General features: G+C 49.4%; 1 protein-coding gene across 5 annotated transcripts in view; it reads right to left on the bottom strand.

Annotated features, from left to right (window-relative positions):
* Positions 1-20,715, bottom strand: part of FBLN5 (fibulin 5) — an 80,675-nt gene that overhangs the window by 58,985 nt on the left and 975 nt on the right. For 2 of the 5 annotated variants that reach the window (XM_058740050.1, XM_058740049.1), the window contains exons 3-5: positions 16,949-17,003; positions 14,936-14,987; positions 10,841-11,095 (exon numbers count right to left, since the gene is read on the bottom strand). In XM_058740050.1, coding sequence (XP_058596033.1) covers positions 10,841-11,095; positions 14,936-14,987; positions 16,949-17,003 — 362 coding nt within the window. Of the gene's footprint in view, positions 1-10,840; positions 11,096-14,935; positions 14,988-16,948; positions 17,004-17,924; positions 17,944-20,291; positions 20,524-20,715 lie in introns of those variants that run through there. The other 3 variants (XM_058740053.1, XM_058740052.1, XM_058740051.1) reach the window with 3 other exon arrangements.

The following is a 20,715-nucleotide window of genomic DNA, read 5'->3' on the forward strand; positions in this document are numbered from 1 at the left end:
TGTCTTCCTCCCCAGTGGGAATGAAGCAGAGTCTGGGTTTTTGTGTCTTTGCATTGCTTAATATAACCCCCCCCCCCAATTATTATCCCCTGCTTCCCATGGGAACTGTTGACAATGCCAATTTCATACTGATTCCGGATGCAAAGTCTGTTCTGTCTGACCTCATTGATTCCTGGGGGATGTGTTAAGACCTGCGAAATATGTGAAGCTCATAAATCAACTCTGGCTGGGGTTCTGCAAATGTCTGAGCTTGAAGGAAAGTCAGACGGCACTGACAAGTCCCCCCGGCCCTGACCCGCCCACCGTCCCCCGGAGTCTGTGGATGCTGGCTGCCTGGGGCAGGGCTCAGCACTGGCTGTCCCCATCTCCCCTCTGGCCCAGCTCCGACAAGCCGGAGGGGAATGGGAGGTCAGTCCTTGACATCCAGTCTGATGTCTGAGGGCCTCTGGAGGGAAGGAATCCTGTGAATGTCCTCTCCCTGCCAGCCCCCAAGGAGATGGCCCCAAGACCCCTCCCCAGGCATGCTTCTCTGCCTCCAAGACAAACAGGAGCCTCAGGCTCAGGGGTGTGCCCTGAGTGAGTGATGAGAGGTTGAGTTAAGAAATGAGCGAAGGCTCCCCTCTCACTGCTTGGGTTTAACAGTGCTCACACTCTCGTCCTTCGCTCATTCATTCATTCATTCGACAATCACTTGTTGAGCGCCCACCCTGCCAGATGCTGTGGATAAACAGTGGCTCCTGGTGCGATGCCTGCAGCTGAGGAAACCTTCCAGCCACCCCCCCCCCCCGCAGTTACTGCATCCACTGCCCCAACCCCCTCCCCCACCCACGTCCTGATGAGGGCACGTAGGCACCTGCCCACCCTCTGTCACACACATGGGGGCTGCTGGGAGCCCGTGAACTTTCTGCCTCCAAGAAGGAGGGCAGCTGGCCTGCTGGGGAAGGTTGTCCGACGAGGGGTCAGCCCGGCCCACCAGCACTGCCCCGGTCACAGCCTGCCAGCCATGTGGTCTGGAGTCCACCTCTGTCTACATGTCCACGTGTCCAGAGAAGCTGGCAGCCAGACAGCAGAGAGCAGATGTACGCATGTCACTCCCTGGCACTTCCAGAGCTGAGAGGGCCCCAGAGAAGGGATTAAAGGCAGCCTCTCTGGAGGCTCGGTCCAACTCTTGACTTGGGCTCCAGTCACGATCTCACGGTTCATGAGCTCGAGCCCAGCATCAGGCTCTGCACTGACAGTGCGGAGGCTGCTTGGGATTCTCTCTCTTCCTCTCTCTGCCCCTCCACCGTCTCAAAATAAATAAACTTAAAAAAAAGAAAGCAGCCTCCCTGGTTCAGTGGAGTCAGGGTGGAGAAGGGGGGAGGTATCAGTGGTCAAAATCTAAAAGGCAGCCCCTCTCCTCCTTCCCCTTCAATGCTCCCTCCTCAAACTTCCCCACCTGGGACAAGCAGCCCGCTGTCTCACCCGGTGCCTGGGTGGGGATTGGTAAGATGTGAAGCACCCAGAGGTGCTGTTCCTACAGGGAGGGTGGGGGTCCGGGCAGTGACAGCCGGGACTGTTTAGGGAGCATACCTGACCATGAGACACTTGGCATATCCTCTGCTAATAAGCTTCAAAACAACCCCACAAGGGAAGTATTATTACCCCGTCTCGTAGATGGGACATGCAAAGGGTTTAACACCCTGAGCTGGACAACGGCACAAGGATGGGATTTGAACCCCAAATATCTGAATCTACAGCCCATGCTCCTGCCCCCCCATCGGACTATCTCCCACTGCTCTTTGGCCTAACGAACCTCTCCCTCCAGGTCCTTCGAGAAACTAAACATCTCCTTTATTTCCCCAATAGCAGATATTACAACTTGAGCCTTTCAGAGGATATTTACATGAGACTGTGGTCAATAACATTAAATGTGATTGCTAACGTATTGTTTTAATCAGTTTCATTATACTCGTGCGCATGCTCTCTATAAAACTAAGGTTTTGCATCCATATGATATTTTTGTTTCTTTATGTCATTTAATCCATTTCTGATAGCACAAAGAGCTCCCAAATCACTCTGTTTCTTGCCTCATGCTGGGGTAGGGACAGGAGCCACAGATGCCCTTTCGACACCATGCACACAAGCAGATAAGAACATCAACAGAAGCCGCCAGTGTATACAGAACCTATACGAGTGATTCTGTTCTAGAGTTGGCCAGTGGTGTTCAATCCACTTCCATCAAAAGGATATTTGAGGGGCACCTGGGTGGCTCAGCTGGCTAAGCGTCTGACTCTTGATTTCGGCTTGAATCATGATCTCACAGTTCATGGTGTGAGCCCCACATTAGGCTGTGCACTGACAGCATGGAGCCTGCTTAGGATTCTCTCTCTCTCCCTCTCTCTTTGACCCAACCCCCCTCCCCCTCTCCCTCTCTCTCAAAATAATAAACTTTTTTTTTTTAAAGGATATTTGAAAAGAAATCTACAACTAGCCTAGAGGTGCCTGGGTGGCTCAGTCGGTTAGGCATCCAACTCTTAATTTCAGCTCAGGTCATGATCTCACAGTTCTTGAGTTTGAGCCCTGAATCAGGCTATGTGCAGTGTAGAGCCTACTTGGGATTCTCTCTGTCTCCCTCTCCTGCTGTTCCTCCCCCACTTGTGCTCTCTCTCTCTCTCTCTCTCTCTCTCAAAATAAATAAACTTTAAGAAAAAAAGAAATCTATATCTAGCCTTGATGACAAAAGATATAATCACCTTCTTCCACTGCAACACATTTGGACACATCACACCTCTATAGCAGCACCATAACACGCACCTCCCACTAATTTAAAACACACACGGCTCAATGGTCTGCTCAGCCCTGGCCCTGACAGGTAACTGCGCCCTCCTGTCCTCCAGCAGGCACTGTCTGGAGACCCGGTCGTGCACCCACCTTGGCCAGAACCATCAAGAGCAAAGCTGAATCATCCGGCTATTGAAAGTTCATACTTCTTCCACCCTCTTGCAATACCACTTGCTTTTCACACACAACTGGCTAATTCCAGCATGGAACATCATTGAAAGAAATAGGGCCAGACCAAGGAACATAAGGTGAGAGCCAAGACAAATTTGTAGGTCATTGAGAAATTTGCTATGCCAGGCACTGGGGAAGTGCCTACCACACGAAGGCACCGAGGGCTGGGCGTATCCCACTGTGGGTGCCCACCCAGCACTGAGGCCGGTCAGTGCACTGGACCTCGCCGCGGACTAGGGCCAGTTCCCAAAGGCAGTGACAGCTGTAGGTGGGAGGGACTCCCTCACAAATGGAGAAGAGACACAGTCCTGCCAGATGTCATTGAGCACGTGTGCTGGTTGAAACACGACATAGAGAAGGGGGCCACATCACTGAGCAATCTGGATGAGAACAAGTTAACGGAAAATCCAGACTATCTTCCTAAGGACTGGGAAGATTTGGAAAAGCAGAACATCCTCAAATTGGAGGAACCCTGAGAGATCATCTCATCCAAGGAATTTAAGCCTTTTGTGTGTATCTCATGAACCCATTTTACAGACTGATGAAGCCCACGGACCCCTGCTCAGAAGAATGCTTTGAATTGCATGCGATGAAATTCACAGGATTGCAAAAGAGACCAATTACATTGAAAGGCTTATCAAAATATTTTTTAAGTGGATGTGTAAGATAGTAATATATATGCTTCCTTATCAGTGCATTGAATAAGATTGGACAGCAGCTCTAATACCCTGTACAATTTTGAAGTAGCAATAAGTGAGAACAAAATTTCAAGATATGCCAAATATTTCAACATGCTTCAGAATAACTGCTACAGCTGTGATGTGATGTATAAATACCGTGTTTCTTTTTTTTAAATGTTTTATTTTTTGAGAGGGGGGCATGAGTGGGGGAGGGGCAGAGAGAGTGGGGGACAGAGGATCCGAATCAGCTCTGTGCTCTATGCTGACAGCAGTGAGCCCGATGCAGGCTTGAATTCACAAACTGTGAGATCATCACCTGAACCAGAGTTGGACGCTCAACTGACTGAGCCACCCAGGCACCCCTATTTAGTTCTTATCAATGTCCTTTATCAATGTCCCTTTACCACATGGTCTTTATAGGCTTTAAAAAAATTTGGGGGGTGGGGGGAAGGGTCGTTTTTAAACAGAAATTCAAACAAAATTGGAATTATATTGAAAAAATTAAGTTTTAAGGTTTCTTTAAATGCAGTCCTAGCTAAGAATAGACAGATGGAAGGAAGCCTTTGCAAAAAAAAAAAAAAAAAAAAAAAAAAAGTGTGGTTCTGGGACCAGCAGCGTCTCCCAAGGGCTTATGAGGAATCTGGAACCTCAGGCCCCACAGCAGACTTGCATTTCCCAGGAAAAGAGCTGTCCTGATACTTCCCAGAGTCCCTTCTCTGCTTAGGTCTCCTCGGAGGCCTCTCATGCCAAAAAGTAGCTAGAATCCAACCCTCAACCCTCTGAAAGTCACGCACTATTAAACCTAGTTCCCAGGGGAAATAACAAACGCTAACAGAATAACAGGATTAGGGATGTGAAGCAGGAGAATTCATAATGGAATGATTAGATCTGAAATCATGAAAACAATCATCGTAGTAAGAGTTACTAGCCCTCACCACACGCCAGCCTCCAAGCTAGACCATTTATATGCATATCTCATTTAATTCTCACAAATATCCTACCGAAGTTGGTACTGTCATCCCCTGTTCACAGATGGAAAAACTGAGGTTCAGAGAGGCTCTGCTGCTTGCTCACTGTCCCAGCCAACGACCGGGAAAGACCCGAAGCGAGAAGGGGCAGCCTGAGTCAGGGGAACAAACTTGCTGAAGCCTGCTTCACAAGGACGGCTGAGCAAACCCAACTGTGGAGCCCCTGCCTCAATCCTGGTCCCCCTTCCTCCCGGGCCAGCCTAATGCCAGTGCCGTCAGCGGCTGAAGAACCGAGTGGCCTGTGCTTCCTGCATTTTCCTTCTGGTCTGATCCCTGAGGACTTGGTTTCATGTTACAGCCCTACATAAAAGCCTATATAAAAAAGAGGAAGAATGGGGCACCTGGGTGGCTCAGTCGGTTAAACGTCCGACTTGATTTTGACTCAGGTCACGATCTCACGGTTCGTGAGTTGGAGCCCCGTGTCGGGTTCCATGCTGACAGCATAGGGCCTGCTTGGGATTCTGTCTCTCCCTCTTGTTCTGCCCCTCCCCTGTTCTGCCCCTCTCCCTCTCTCTCTCAAAATAAATAAATAAACATTAAAAACAATAGGAAGAAAAGCCTGCAGGAGCCCCTGCATTGGGAGCTAAGTGAAGTTTCTGTGTGCTCTTGTCCTTGTCTTATCTGCTGGTAATAAACGTCATGTTGGAATGACTTCTCATTGTTTTGTTTCACAGTTTAAATAACTAGGTTTATTCGCTGGCATCTCGAAGCAGAATCTGACTGAAGTCTCATAAGGGGCCGAACTGGGCCAAGTCCCGAAAAGTCTGCAAGGTGGATATGTACAAAGCTCAGTTTTAGGTCACTTTAAAGGTTTTCAGGAATTACGCTCTTTAAAGAATTCAGACTCTATGAATCTTCCTATAGGCTATCATCTCAAGACCCTAGAATCTTTCCTGATTAACACAGACCATGTGATACTCTGTGCAGACACAGGACAAGGTATTTTTGTATGTTCTCTGCAAGTTAGACCTTGTTATGCCCATTTTACAGATGAGGAAACTGAGACCCAAGTCTCACAGCCAGGAAGCAGCCAAACTAGGGTGGGAATCAAGGCCTATCTGATGTCCAAGTTCCAGCCCTGTCCATTCCAGAATGCACAGCCTTCCCATCTCTGCCTTCTCTTACACATCTCGGAGACCTATCACAGGACGCCTAGTATTTCAGCCACTTCTTTTGCGTCTAATCTCCCTTCCTTGACGGTAAGCCCTGGAGACAGCCCCAGGGCCGTGCCCAGACACCCTGTCCCCTTGGTGCCCAGACCAGAGCCTGGCACCAATAGATGCTCTCTTTACACTGGTTACATTCAACACTGGCTGAATAAAAACTGGCTGGCTTTCAAGAGAAAGCCTCAGGCTAGCACCATCCATCTTCCAGAAGGATCCGTATGTGTCCCTACCTGCCTGCTCGTGCGCTTTGATCAATGAGAAATCCCCGGGGCCAGGAGGGAGAATAAAGGCATTGCTCCTAATTTCACAAATGACCAGAAGATCTCCTGCAGCCCCTGGGGTAGCACGGCTCCAGGAAAAGGCTGCTAGCTCAGTCGCAGAACATTTCGTGAGCATGTGAAGTCACTGACGAAGTCCCTAAATTTGCCACTAAGCCAAGTTAACTGGCAAAGCCAGAACCAAGAATGTCCACCCAGAGAGGTGACAAGTCGAGCCCCAGTGGGGACACATAAACAAGTGACATCCACATTCAGGGACCTTGGTCAAAGGTCTGAGGCAGTGCACTATGATAGGAAGGTTGCTGAGTCGGGGTTCAAATCCTGGGTGCTCCGGCTCCGCAGCCCAGCTCCCCTCTTCCTAAGGCCTCGGCACCCACGCTGTCAACCCCATCCCAGTCTGCTTCTACGAGGTCCTTTGGCCAGCTCAGAACCCTTGCTAGTGTTTGATTTTACCTCTTGTCTGCGTCTGGGGTGCACCCAGGTAGGTACAACTTCCCCGCAGCAGCACGGGGTCTCCTGGCCGACTAACCATGTCCATGTGGCTCTCCATTGCTAGAGAAGCAGGCCACCGATCTCCCAAGGGTCCAGGATCTGGAGGACACATCCTAACCAGCCATGAGTCCCACCACCCTCGTGGAGGTGGCTCCACCCCCAAGCCAAGATGCCAGCTTTCTGGATGACACAAAAAACTTTCTTGTCACATGGGCTGCAATTCATGGGTCACCGTTCAGTCTACAAGTGTCCCGGGTGATCCAAATTCACAGCTAGGGGTTGGGGGACTCAAATCTGCGGCCAAAGTTTGTTCCAGAAGAAGCAGGGTCTAGTCACCTCCAAAGAAGAACCCAAAAGAGAGAAGTCAAGAAGGAAACTCAAGGGCACAGGAGACCTGTACACTGAGCCTGGCCCTGTCTGGCCTGCAGAAACAGGTCACAGTCCAATCTGGGCACAAGGGAGGAACCCGCTTCTTTGAAAATGGGTCCAAAACTCAGGAAAAGGGAAGCCATGGTGAAACTGTCCACTTGTTCTTTAAGCAGACTGTCTTATAGTTTATGCGGAGCAACCAGGGCATAAAGGGGACAAAAGATCAGAGTGTTGCCTATAAAGCGGTTTGCCAAAAAAATTTAATTTGAACCGGATCAGGTCTCCAGATCTATTAACAGTTTACAGAAAAATAGAACGGATGAAGGAACATGTTATAAAAACGTGGTGAGCCAAATGTCAAATGTAAGGAATTCTACAGGACAAACCACCTCTTCAACTAAGCAGCAAGACAAACAAAAAAGATTAAGAGATATTACCCACCAAATGCAATTTGTAGACCTTACTTGCATCTGATTCAAACAAACCAACAGAAAAGAAGATATTTATGCCACGGCCCAGGAAATCTGACCACCTGCATATTTAATGATTAACAGGAATTAATGTTGATTTTTGTAGGTTTGATAATGGCCTTGTGGCTATTTTTTTTAAGAATCTTTGTCTCAAGGGGTGCCTACGTGGCTCAGCCAGTTGAGCATCCAACTCTTGACTTCGGCTCAGGGCAGGATCTCACGGTCATGAGACCGAGCCCCGTGTGGGGCTCTACGCTGAGTGTGGAGCCTGCTTGGGATTCTCTCTCTCTCCCTCTCTTTCTGCCCTTCCCCTCCCCTCCCTCTCTCTCTCGCTCTCAAAATAAATAAGTAAATGTTTAAAAAGTAAAAATAAAGAATCTTTATCTCTTAGAGATACATTCTGAAGTATTTAAGGATGGAGTTATACGATGCCTGACATTTGCTTTAATTAATCCACTGGGGGAGAATAAACACCAGCAAGGCTGGTCTGTGCTGAGAATTACAGCAACTGAGTGATAAGTAGGTAAGTGTTCATTATGTTCTCTGTGCTTTTGTCTAGGTTCAGGATTTTATAAGACAAAACTTCTAATTACAGAAAAAAAAAAAGGCAAGAGAAAGCCCTCATGTTTAATCAGGGCTCCAACATAGACTCTCTGGGAGGCTTTAAACAACCTTAACCTTGCTGAGCCTCATCCAGAGCCTGAATGGCTTCAAATCCTGGCTCATCCCCGTTTGCCCTGACCCGATTTCCTAACCTGTCTGTGCTCCGGGCCCTTACCAGTATGACAGGAATGATGACAGTCCTACCACGCAGGGTGGAGGTGAGGAGTAAACGTGTTAATTCACATGTAAATATTCACAGTGCATGCAGCACGGTGGAAGTGTTTGCTGTTACTACTGATGCTACCGGTAATCACTCTTATTATTTTCATCTCGATGGGGAAGAGGAGACTCTTTTGGAGAGGCTGTCCTCCCTCCTAGGACACCAAAGGCCAGAAGTGTTTCCCTGCTCTTCCTGATCACGCTTCCTCCACAAGCTCAGACCTACATTCTCCTCTTCTAGGAGGTGAGAATTGTGTCCTCACTTCCTCCACTTTTACTGACAATGTCCCCTCTTGGTGCGTCTCCCCTTGGCCCGTTTTCAAGCCCACCTCTCGCATTCTTGTTCCTGGAGGGTACAGTGGGCGGAAGCAGCCTCCCTTCCCCACCCCTTCTCTCGCCCTCTCCCCTGGGACGCCACCTCTTACAATGCCCAGAAGGACCTCTGTAGATCAGGAAACGGTGGGGTGGAGGGAGGGGAAGTTAGAAAGAACTCAGAACTTATGAATGCATAAATGCTGAACTTTTTGGAAATGGATGGGCCCAGTGCCAGTCCTCGCCAGGGCTCCTTGATTCTATTCTTTTTACAAAAGGGCCATTATGAAGGCTCTGCATCTCCCGTGTGACAGGTTGGGAACCATAAAACTGCATGACGTCACAGGGACTGGCGATGAATAGGTTTCCCAGCCATGTCCTTATTCTCAAGGGCACTGGGATCCTGGAAAGAAGTCTGTGGGAGGGAGGGGGCCACTTCAGGGGGCCGTGCACCAGTCCCAGCTGCTCCACAGAGGGGCCTCCACGGCCCCCCGCCCCCCTGCCCCAGACATCAGGCAGAGCACCCTATATCCCAGCCACCCGAGGCCGCCTCCCGAAATCCTGGAGCACCCTGGTGGGTTACTGTGCCCCCGTCCTCACTACAAGTCAAAGCCAGGCACTTGACGCATCGGGCCCCACAGGACATCCTGGAAGAGGAGCACCACCCCCAACCTCTCCTTCCGCACATTTCCTTTTGGAACCATTTCTTTTCTACCAGACAAGAGAGTTCGTGTGGCCAAGTTAGGAAAGTGTATGCTGGCAGTCAGGCCAGTGGACTCCCAGCCTACCTGTGTCATTACTAACTTGTTGGAGTCCCTGTTCCCTTTCCTGTAAGACGAGGAGGCTGCAGTTAATTGTTGAAGTCCTTTCCAGTTACAATGGTTCTGCTTGTTTTAAGGAAGTGCGTGCCACTCCCTCCACCAAACCGTGCCCGTGGCTCGACTGGGACCCATACTCTTTGCCTTTGCTCACTCATCTGTATTCAGAGTGACCATCAACCAGCTCTCCCCTCCCTCTCCCCCATCTCTCTCTCTCTTTCCTTCCCTCCCTCTCTCTTTCTCTGACACACACACACACACACACACACACACACACACACACGTGTCCATTGAGACCAGTAAGAATGGAGAAGTCTGGGTCCAGGTGTATCCAATTTCCCCTTGCAGCTCTGAAGACACTCATTTGCATACTATTTCCATGCATCCAGATGGACATGGACGCTCATTTCCATGAACGTATAGAAGACGTTACAAATAACCAGCACAACTTCTCTGACAGCTCAATACTTCCGAGCCCTGAAATGGGACCAATAGAAGTCTCACTAGGTACACCAGTGGTCTCCTGAGGCTTTGGGGTATAGGAAGAAAGTGCTAGAACTTCAATGCACACTTATTTTTATCACATCCTCTAAAACGTTCTGTTTTAATGTATGCTTTATACTCTTCAAACCATATTAGTATACTAGGATATGTAATACTCATATCATGGGGCTCCAGGCTCAAAAAGATCTTATATATGGGGTCCGTGATCAGAAAAGCCTGGAGCCATCATCCCTCTAGACCATCTGCCAAAGCTGGAAGCAGTTACAAAGGTTTTGGTCCAACCAGCAAAGCTACCAAGGGAGGATCCAGGTAACCCTCCACCAAGACCACACTGGCCAACAGACACCAAAGAGGGCATGGGTCCAACCACCTGCCAACCCCCTTGGGGCCTCCTGGCATATGGTGTTGCCTTCCCCGCAGAGGTCTACTCTTGCTGTGAGTTCCCATAACTGAGGCTCATTTTAGCCAAAAGAACATTGGCGCCCACCCAAGGAGCCCACTCTCTTTCCAGAACAGTTGGCCATGGCCTTCGAGACTTCTTTTATTTCAAGAGCATACATTCCATTCAAGGGTGAGGGGTGTTTGAAGAGAAAGTGATGGTCTTTCTAGATCTTCTCTCTGGGATTCACTGAATTAGACCAGATGCATTTACTATTGGACAGAGAAAACATAAGCTTGGTTTTTAGATAGATGATAGACAGACGAAAATAAAGAAAAAACAAATTGGCTTTCTGGAGAACTGTCACGTGACTAGGGTTGGGAGGGTTCCCAGAGACACAGGCCGCTAAGAGTGAAGGAACTTTGTAGAAGGCAAGTCATTGTTTGATGGGTTAGGACTTCATCGTTGCCGGATTAGGACTTCACCGGAGCACGGGGCACAGGGAGCCTGAGATGCTGGGATACTCACCCACACACTGGTTGCTTTCATCCATCTGGTATCCAAAGCGGCATATGAGAGGCCTCGAAATCGTGGGGTAGTTTGGAGCTGATAGCGGTGGGGCCGCTGCTGGGTACGGACCTGAGTAGGGGTTCGAGTAGGGGTTCGAGTAGGGCCCTCGGTACACTGGGTTTGTTCGGGGGATGCATAAATACCCGCCATTTTGGTTAACACACATCATGTCTCCTCGGCAGGCCTCAGGGATGGTCCGGCATTCATCAATGTCTGGAAGGGCCACAGAAGAGGATGAGAGTTAGTGGCTCCCTGGCCACACCGTGCATGGTGCATATTGAAGCAAAGGACCCCAAAACACTCTTTACCCCAGCACCTGCTCCCAAACAGTGAGGGCAGACCGTGGCTCATCACCGCAGGCATTCCCAAATGTTGGCTACATTGAATCAAGTTGGCCAGTGTCACCCAGAGACCACATCACAAGCTGGACCACATCCACAAAACCCAAGTAAACACTATCAATTAACATAAATAGAAGGTGACAGTAGCCATGAATATATAACCACTAAAATAAAGAGTGTTTTACCTGTGAGTGTACCATCTAAAACCATCTCTGGTGCTCCCATGTGCCCATAGGATGCTTGGGAAACACCGCGATGGACCTAATCATTGTTCCCACTTCAACTCCAAATGACAGCTGGGCAGGGGAGAGAGTCCCCTGCATCAAGGAAGACAAGGCTTGGCTGAGAGCTAGTCACTTGTTAAGAAAGTGGAGGCTTACTTGGAAGTCAGCTCACACTGGGCCACCAGACGGGCCCGTTTCCAGCCCAGGCTGGTGTTCCGCCCAGAGCAGGAGGTAGGTTCCCTAGAAAATCAGCCACGCTAGGCTGGCACGGGGAACGCCTGGCCTCTGGCTCCAGCACGAGCCGCCCACTGCCTGAGCCCGCATGCTGGGCCCTCCCACCATCCTTGAGGTCGTTCCATAAGGGAACAGAGGCTGGGAGAAAGACGCCTGGGTCCCAACGGCTCACCCCAGCCAGCTCATCCGAGAAATGCACCCCAACTCTCACCTCAGGAAAGGGTAATGTGGAGGTTCAGCTGCCCCATTCTCTAGCTGTAGGCCTGAGACCCTCCGTAAGTCTGAAGGGACAGAAAAAAATGGCCGCTGCCCCCTCTCACCCCTTGGCCCATCCTTGTCCCCCAGCACCTGGACTCAAAGTGCAAGCCTAGATTTTCCAGGGTCCTCACCACTCGTCATTTTTTGGAACCGTCTATCGCCCCTCCGGTTCTCAGCTGATGTGAGCTCAGGGAAGACAAATGATCTGGCTTCAATCAAATGTAATTAAAAAGCTGAATTCATCCCGGAGGTGGGGACAGGTGGGGCTGCCTTATTATCTTTTGACATATGCTATGCTCCACCCACAACAAACTATGCTATACTCAACGTCCTTTCCACCCCTGGTCTTTGCTTATGCCATTCCTTCACCTGGAATGCGGTTTCTCGGGATCCTATTCGTCCGTCAGTGCCCAATTCAAGTGTGGCCTCCGTGAAGGCTTTCTTTACTGACCCCTGACATAAGACCTCACTCCCTCCCCTACTTTTGCAGGGCCCATTGCTGTCACCTTAACTTTGCAATGGCTTTATTCCACCATGTACAGAGTTCACTCCCGTCTGGGTCTGCCTCTCCCACTAGATGACGTACTAGGAGGATAGCCCCCGAATGTCAATCCTAATCCTCGGAACCTGTGACTGTATCAGGTTACCTGGCAAAAGAGAATGAGGCAGCAGGTGGAATTAAAGCTGCTAACCAGCTGGGCTGACCTTCAGACGGAGGGATTACGTGGGTGAGAGCAGTGTAATCACCTAAGTCCTTAAAAGCGGAAGAAGAGGAGGCAAGAAGGGTTGATGATGTGGAGATGTGACGATGGGAAAAGAAGAGATCCCAGAGCCCGTGAGGGACTTAACTCACGGTAGTGACTCTGAAGATGGGCGAGGGGACCATGAGGCTGGGACTGAGGAGGCCTCTTGAAACCAGGAAAGGTCCTCTGCTGACGGCCAGCAAGGACACGGGGGCTTCAGTCCCACAACCACCAGAAGCTTAATTCTGTGGGGCTGTAAACTGGTGCGGCCACTACACAAAACAGCATGGAAGCTCCTCAGAAAATTGAAAACAGGGGCACCTGGGTGGCTCGGTCAGTTACGCGCCCGACTCCAGCTCAGGTCATGAACGCACAGTTCGTGGGTTCGAGCTCCACGTGGGGCTCTGTGCTGACAAGTCAGATCTTGGAGCCAGCTTTCGATTCTGTCTCTCCCTGTCTCCCTGCCCCTCCCCCACTTGCAATCTGCCTCTCTGTCTCTCAAAACTAAATAAACATTTACAAAAATGTTGTAAAAAATTAAAACACAGGGGAGCCTGGGTGGCTCGGTCGGTTGGGCATCCGACTCTTGATTTCGGCTCAGGTCATGATCTCACAGTTCATGGGGTTGAGCCCCATGTCAAAGGATTCTGCTTGGGATCTTCTCTCTCCCTCTCTCTCTCTCTCTGCCCCTCTCCCCCACTTGTGCGCTCTCTCTCTCTCTCAAAATAAATAAATAAACATTAAAAAAATTAGCAACAGAACTATGATATGACCCAGCAATCCAAATTCTGGGTATTTATCCAAAGGAAATGAAAACAGAATCTCAAAGAGATGTCTGCACTCCTATGCTCATCGCAGCGCTATTCACAACAGCCAAGGCCTGGAAACGAGCTAAGTGTCTGTCAGCAATGAATGGACAAAGATGGGTTTATAAACAGATACATAGCTTCACACACACACACACACACGCACACACACACACATTTATACACACACTCAATGGAATATTATTCAGCCATGAGAAAGAAGGAGATCATGCCATTTCCGGCAACATGGATGGCCCTGGAGAGCGCTATGCTAAGTGAGATTAAGTCAGACAGAGAAAGACAAACACTGCATGATCTCACTTACATGTGGAATCAAACAGAGCTAAACCCATAAAAGTAGTGAGTGGAATGGGGGCTGACGAGGGCTGGGGGCTGGAGAAGGCCGGGAAAGGGACAAACCTGCCGGTAGAAGATGGGTAAGTGCCCCCGTACAGTCACGTGCAGCACTGGGAGGACAGTGGACAATACTGAACTGCATGCCTGAAAACTGCCGAGAGAGCAGATCTTAAATGTTCTCATCATAAGAAAAGAAACGTCATTACGTGCTGTGACAGAGGCATTAGCAAATGCTGCGGTGGTGATCATATTGTGATACAGAAGCACATCAAATCAAGTTGTGCACCTTAAACTCATACAACGTTAGGTGTCAACCATATCTCAATTAAAAAAAAAAAAAGGGAACTGGGGCACCTGGGTGGCTCAGTCGGTTAAGCGGCCGACTTCGGCTCAGGTCATGATCTCGCGGTCTGTGAGTTCGAGCCCCGCATCGGGCTCTATGCTGACAGCTCAGAGTCTGAAGCCTGCTTTGGATTCTGTGTCTCCCTCTCTCTCTGCCCCTCCCCCACTCATGCTCTCTCTCTCTCTCTCTCTCTCTCTCTCTCTCTCAGAGATAAATAAACATTAAAAAAATCAAAAAGAAGAAAGAAACTGAATTCTGCCAACAACACACATAAGCAAAGGCAAGGATTCTCCCCTAGAGCTTCCAGAAAGGGGAAAAGCTTTCCTGGCCCCTCGATGTTGGCAGGATCTACCAAGTGCTACCCCTGTAGCACTTCTGACCTACAAACAATATAGATAACGATCTACAGATGAGCTGTAAGATCACTTTCTGTCATTCAAGCACTCTATTTGTAGCAATCTGTTACGGCAGCCACAGCGGACGAATACAGATGGGGAGCCCCTCGGGGACGTGGCCCAGTTCTCGCTCATCTTCGCCCCCCACAGGCCTCAGCCCCGGGCTGGGCACACAGAAAAGGATGGATAAAAGGGCATTATTGACTTCAAGCATTCTGTGGCCCTGTTTTCTTCCATAATCCAGGCCAATACAGATTTGATAACATCGAGCAACAGCTGGGTAGGAAACAACCCGGCAATCAGTCTGTCCCTGAACGCCCCACCCGGCACAGGATCCTCAGTGGCCTCATACCTAAACACTGTCCTGACGAGCGGTCCAGATCGAAACCGTTAGTGCATTGTTGCTGCAGGAAAGGAGAGAGGAGAAAGAGGTAAGGCCAATTTCTTGGCTGTTTTTTTGTTTAACTATAAAAGTATTACAAGGACATCACAGAAAGTTCAGGAAATGAAGTAAAGAAAAAAAAGCATCCATAATACCAACACCTGTATTATAATACCTATTTGTCCGCTCTTCTTTGGAGTATTTTCTTATAATCATTTTACACTTAGCATTCCCCTTTAACCGCCACTCCCCCACCCCAACACACACACGCCATTGCCTCAAAACTCCCAATTTTAGCAGATCTGGGACCATTTCCTGCCCTAGTTATGAAGATCAGTGATAATCACACCTAATCTGCCTGATGATGAGCCACATTCCGTGTTTGCATCTTTCTGGGAATGGACAGGACTGCTTTTAAGGGCAATCACTCTCTTCCTCTGGGTGCCATCCGACCTCTTCTCCTCCAGGCCCGCTGTGGGTGCCCTGCCCCCTGTGAGATGCCCTAACCTAATCCTCTAACCTAAAAGCTACACAGTGAGGCAGTCAGTTTTCTACAAAAACTAGAATTGGGGAAATCTCTCCACTTCAATCTCAGCAAGACAATTACACAAAGATGCTTCTAGAAATAGACAGATCTCAACAGTCCCCACAGGGTGCAGTTTTCACGGGCAACTTGAGTTACAACTTTATGAACTTCGGAAAGTGTCACGGGGGCCAACAGTAGGCCTCTGGGGAAGACCCTGGAGACAGACATTTTATAGGAGTACAGGGAAAAGGAATGTTTCCGACTACAGGAACCCCATCCCTGGCCGTCCCTGAGCTTTCAGCGGTTTGGCTTCTCTGAGCTCTGGGCTGGTTTGTGGAGATGAGGGATTTGGCTGGCATTCGTGGGAGTGGGCTCAGGAGTGTTAGGTCCCTGGGGCAAAAGAAAAGGAGCAAATGAGCCAGGAGGCTGTGCCGTCCAGCTTGGGAAACCAGGGAACCCAAATCCAGCCGTGGATCATCAACTAAGCACCAGTGGGGGGTTCGATTCCGCCAGCCCGCCTGGCTTCAACTTCCTACTCCAACTGCTACTCACCATACAACTTTCGATGCCTCCACATCCTCACCTTTAAATTGGGGGCAACAGTACTCACTTCGGGGTGGTTGTAACAACTGGAGGTGTTGATGTATGCCAGGTGCCCAAAGCCCAGTAAACACAGTACTGGGACCATCACCCTCCCCGGGCCTGAATGTCACCACCTGTCACCATGAGGCTGGGTCAGAGGACTCCAAGGTCCTCCCAAGATCTAAGTCTCTGTGACTCTTCCTTAGATCCTTTCCATCCCCAATAGCCTGAATCCATTTCGAAATTCTTAACAGGAAGGGAAAGAACATTCCCCCACCTGCCTGTGGGCCCTCAGCCCTGCTCAGTGAGGCCTTGAGCCAGAGACAAAGAGGCTGCTCTGGGTTTTCAGGAAGGATGTGCCCACATTCTCAAAGGCTGACACAAATGTGGCTTAATAAAGTCCGGGCGCTACAGGCCTCCGGGGCCTGACTCTGCCACCCTCCGCACTCCCGCCAGGGGGCTCCGCCCAGAGGTGGGTCCTCTGCCCACCTCCTCCAGCCAGAAATGGGTCTGTGGAGGCACAGAGACTCACGTGGGCACCACCGCCCTCAAGGACTACAGCACCTTTGACTTTTCAACATTTACCATAAATCGAGACCCAAGGGACACAAGTAAGGCAGCAGATACGATCAGAAGTCCTGGATTGGGAATCAGGACACTGAGGTCCCAGCCCTGCCATCTATAAAGTACGACCTGGGGCAAGCGTCAACTTCTCTGAGCCCGGCTTTGATCTCTGTACGACCCAGAGCTCGGCTTGGGTGAACTGCAAAGTCCCTCCCAGCCCCACAATCCTAGGATTCTGAAATGCGTGGCTGGACACCCTCACCCTGATTTTTTAGCACGCTTCTAGATAATGCACAAAATAAAAATCATACCTGTGCATTCCCGGGACTCGGAAGACAGAGAGCCAGAATGGTAACGGTGAGTATCCTGCAGAGAGCAAAAAGCCGGTATGTCAATGCCCAAGAAACTTCCAGAATCAAGGTCTGGGGATAAACATGGGTCTCATGTTGCCCGTGCATTTGCAATGGTGACTCCACCGGGTGCTTAAATACGGTGCTCCAGAGGTCAAAGTGGACTCCAGATGCCCCCAAGCACCCCAGACAGAACCATCCTTCTTCTACTGGCTTCATATGTTGGGATAATGTGTTAGATAACTTTTTTTTTTTTTTTTTAGTAAAAGGTTTCGCTGCTTCAAAGACAAAACTCTAAAACCCACCACTGTGGCACACACTAAGTCCTGACCAGCGGCTTGGTCTTCACTTCTGACACAAGGAGATCTGCCTGAGTTTTGAACGTCTTTATTCTGAAATGGTTACAGAGAGAACAAGCCTCAAAGGATGCAAGGAAACTGCAAATGTGAAGCACCTGAGTTTCTATGGAAGAGAGGTGTCTCTGGAAAGTCGCCTAATCCCAGGGCATGTGTCCCACAGGCCCCGATGGCGAAGAGGGACTGGGGCACCTGGGCAGCTGGGAGAAGAATGAACACAGAGGCAACGCTTGGGAGGAGGAGTCTGGAAGCCCCGGGTCAGGCTGGCTCTCCATTCACAAACCAGCAAACCTCTCTGAGCTTGCGAGTTCTACCCTTCACCACCCACAAGCTTCTATCCAATAAAATCATGGTCACCAATATGCCTTCAAAACACAAAATAGTGGGGCGCCCGGGGGGCTCAGTCAGTGAAGCGTCCGACTTCGGCTCAGGTCATGATCTCACGGTTTGTGAGTTCGAGCCCCGCATCGGGCTCTCTGCTGTCAGCGCAGAGCCTGCTTGGGATTCTCTGTCTCCCTCTCTCTCTGGCCACCCCCCCCAAAACCAACAAACATTTAAAACATATACAAAATAGATACCACCTCACATCCATCAGGACAGCTGTAATCGAAAGAGCAGAAAACATGTGTTAGCAAGGACGTGAAGAAATTGGGGCCCTTGGGCACTGTTGGTTGGGAGGTGATGCAATCTGTAGCCGAGGGAGCAGCGCCCCAGAATATTAGAAATGGATTCACCATATGATCCAGCAATTCCACTCCTGGGGAAACACCCAAAAGAAGTGAAAGTAGGGACCTGAAGAGATATATGTACACTCATGTTCATAGCAGGTAATTCACGACAGCCCAAAGGGGAAAACAACCCACGAGTCCGTCGACAGATGAATGAATAAACAACATGCGCATCGGGATATTATCTGGATAAATATCCAGAAGGAAGCACACTGAGGTATTATCCAGCCTTTAAAAGGAAGGAAATTCTCACACCTGCTGCCACATGGATAAACCTTGAGGACGGTATACTAAGTGAAATAAGCCAGTCACAAAACGATAAATTCGGTATGATTCCATTTTGACGTAGAACAGTCAAAATCCTAGAGACAGGGGCACCTGGGTGGCTCAGTTGGTTAAGCATCTAACTTCAGTTCAGGTCACGATCTCACAGTTTGTGAGTTCTAGCCCCCCATCGGGCTCTGTGCTGTCAGCTCGGAGCCTGGAGCCTGCTTCAGATTCTGTATGTCTCTCTCTCTCTCCCTCTCTTAAAAATAATAAATAAACATTTAAAAAAAACTTAAAAATCATATAAACAAGGAGCAGAATGGCGGGTGCCAGGGGCTGAGGAGAAGAAGGAACGGGGAGGTAGCGTTTCTTGAGGACAGAGTTTCAGTGTTGCAAGATGAAAAGGGTTCTAGAGATTGACTGCACAACATGAAATGTACTTAACGCTACTGAATGTATGCTTAAAAATGGTTACAATGGCTTTAAAAAAAATCTGTGTATGTGAAGAGCTTTATTTATTGCTATTAGTGCTATTAGCGTTTAGTTCAATAGTGATTTCTCTGGGCAACCACCACTTGCCAACACAGACCCTAGACGGAAGAGCTCCCAAAACTATGACTCAGTTGCTGCCGTGGGGAGCTGGTTTTAGAGCCACTCGATAACGTCTCTATGCTTTGTATAGAGGGACACTGGGAGAAACACCCAGCGAGCACCATGACAGCCAGGCTCGAAGCAGAGACAGGAAGGTCAGAGAAGGCTTCCTGGAGGAGGTGATCTTGAAGACCTGCTCCTATCCATATACACCTCCTCTTTAAAATCGCTCCCTTCATGAAAAGAATGTTCGATACATTACAAAGCTCACTCAACCCATGACACAAGGCCCATCTCAATCAGCAACACTGGGTACTTGGAGGGCCCCAGGATTGAGGTGACATCCAGAGGGAACAGAACCCTGATGTGGTGCTAGAAGACGCAGGCCCGCTTCCTTCCTCTGGTCCCTGATCCAAAGAATAAAGACCCTGAGAGTCCACACGCTTTCATTTCGTGTAAGTGCCTGTGTGAGCCAGGTTCTAGAACGCCGGAGACAGCTCTGACCTTATAAAGTGCAGAGCCAAATCCGAGGGTTTTTTGATATTTGCGATGGCCAGATTTATATCTGGAAGGAATGAAAGAACAATAACAAATTTATTTTCCAAGCTGTATATTATGAATTTCAATGTTTTCCTGTTTCTTCACATGAAGTTTCCTTTCGCTTGGTTATAAAACCCTGTCTCGTTTATGTTGGAGACAGAACAGCCTGACTGAATGCAGTGGGCTCCAAGAGCGAGTGGAAAAGCCATGCTAACCCCATTTCTCCCCCTACTCCCGCCTGCCTGTTCCCTTTGGCCGGAGGGCAGCTCTGGGACAGGGCTCCTCTGAGAGGTCCAGCCTGCAGCCCAGCCTCCTGGGAGAGCCACAGCCAGGTCCTGAGGGCCAAGTCAGTTCCAGGCTGATCGAGAGGGTTTTCCGAAAATGAAAGAACCCACGCCCTTCTGCTCCCACGGTCTCTCAAATAGTTACACCTTGACACGAAGAACTCCAGAACACCCGAAAAACTATAGGAGTTCTAGGGGAGCCTCTGATGTTCCCAACTGGTCCCCGGAACTTTCAACATCAGGTGGGTCCACCCATTTTGTGCACCAGCCTAAACTGCAAGGAAAGCCAGAGAGACCAACGGTATCTCAGGGCTGTCTGTCACAGAAGTGCTGGTGGCCAGGACAGGCATCACACACACACACACACACACACACACACACACACACACACACAGAGTTCATGTGTCTAAAGCAAGCCACATTTTCAAGAGTTCCATAGATAAAAGACTGTGCAGATATAATCTAAAGTTCTTCAAGGTTGAAGGCTTACTTGACTGGAATTGCAATTTCCTTAAAGAACAGCAAAACATTTGCTTACATGTATTTCTGTCTGTAGTCCCCGCTTCTCATTGGCTTGAAACTTCTGGGTCGCATGCCCTTTGTGAATCCCACACAGACATAGAGCAAACCCAAGTTGGGGATGTCCAGCTAGCCCGGCCGCTTGTCCAACAGCCAATGCAACAAAGTAATTGCTAGTAATTGCTAGCAAACTAGCAATTGGCCCCCCAACTTCAGAAACAGATATATATCCTAAAACGGCTGCCCGTTGGGAAAAGAAAGGAGAGTCGAGCTCCGAGGGTTCTGCAGGTCTCTCCGGGACGCGGACTTCTGAAACCGTGTTATAAAATACCCACTCCCGAAAGAAGGCTTCAAGATGGAAATTACAAAGGCGCAGCTTTTTATAATTAACAATATCATTGCATCACTAGCTAATGCCTTTTCCAACATCCTGACACAGCCTG

The sequence above is a fragment of the Neofelis nebulosa genome, chromosome 7 (genome assembly GCF_028018385.1).
Source record: "Neofelis nebulosa isolate mNeoNeb1 chromosome 7, mNeoNeb1.pri, whole genome shotgun sequence".
NCBI lineage: Eukaryota > Metazoa > Chordata > Mammalia > Carnivora > Felidae > Neofelis > Neofelis nebulosa.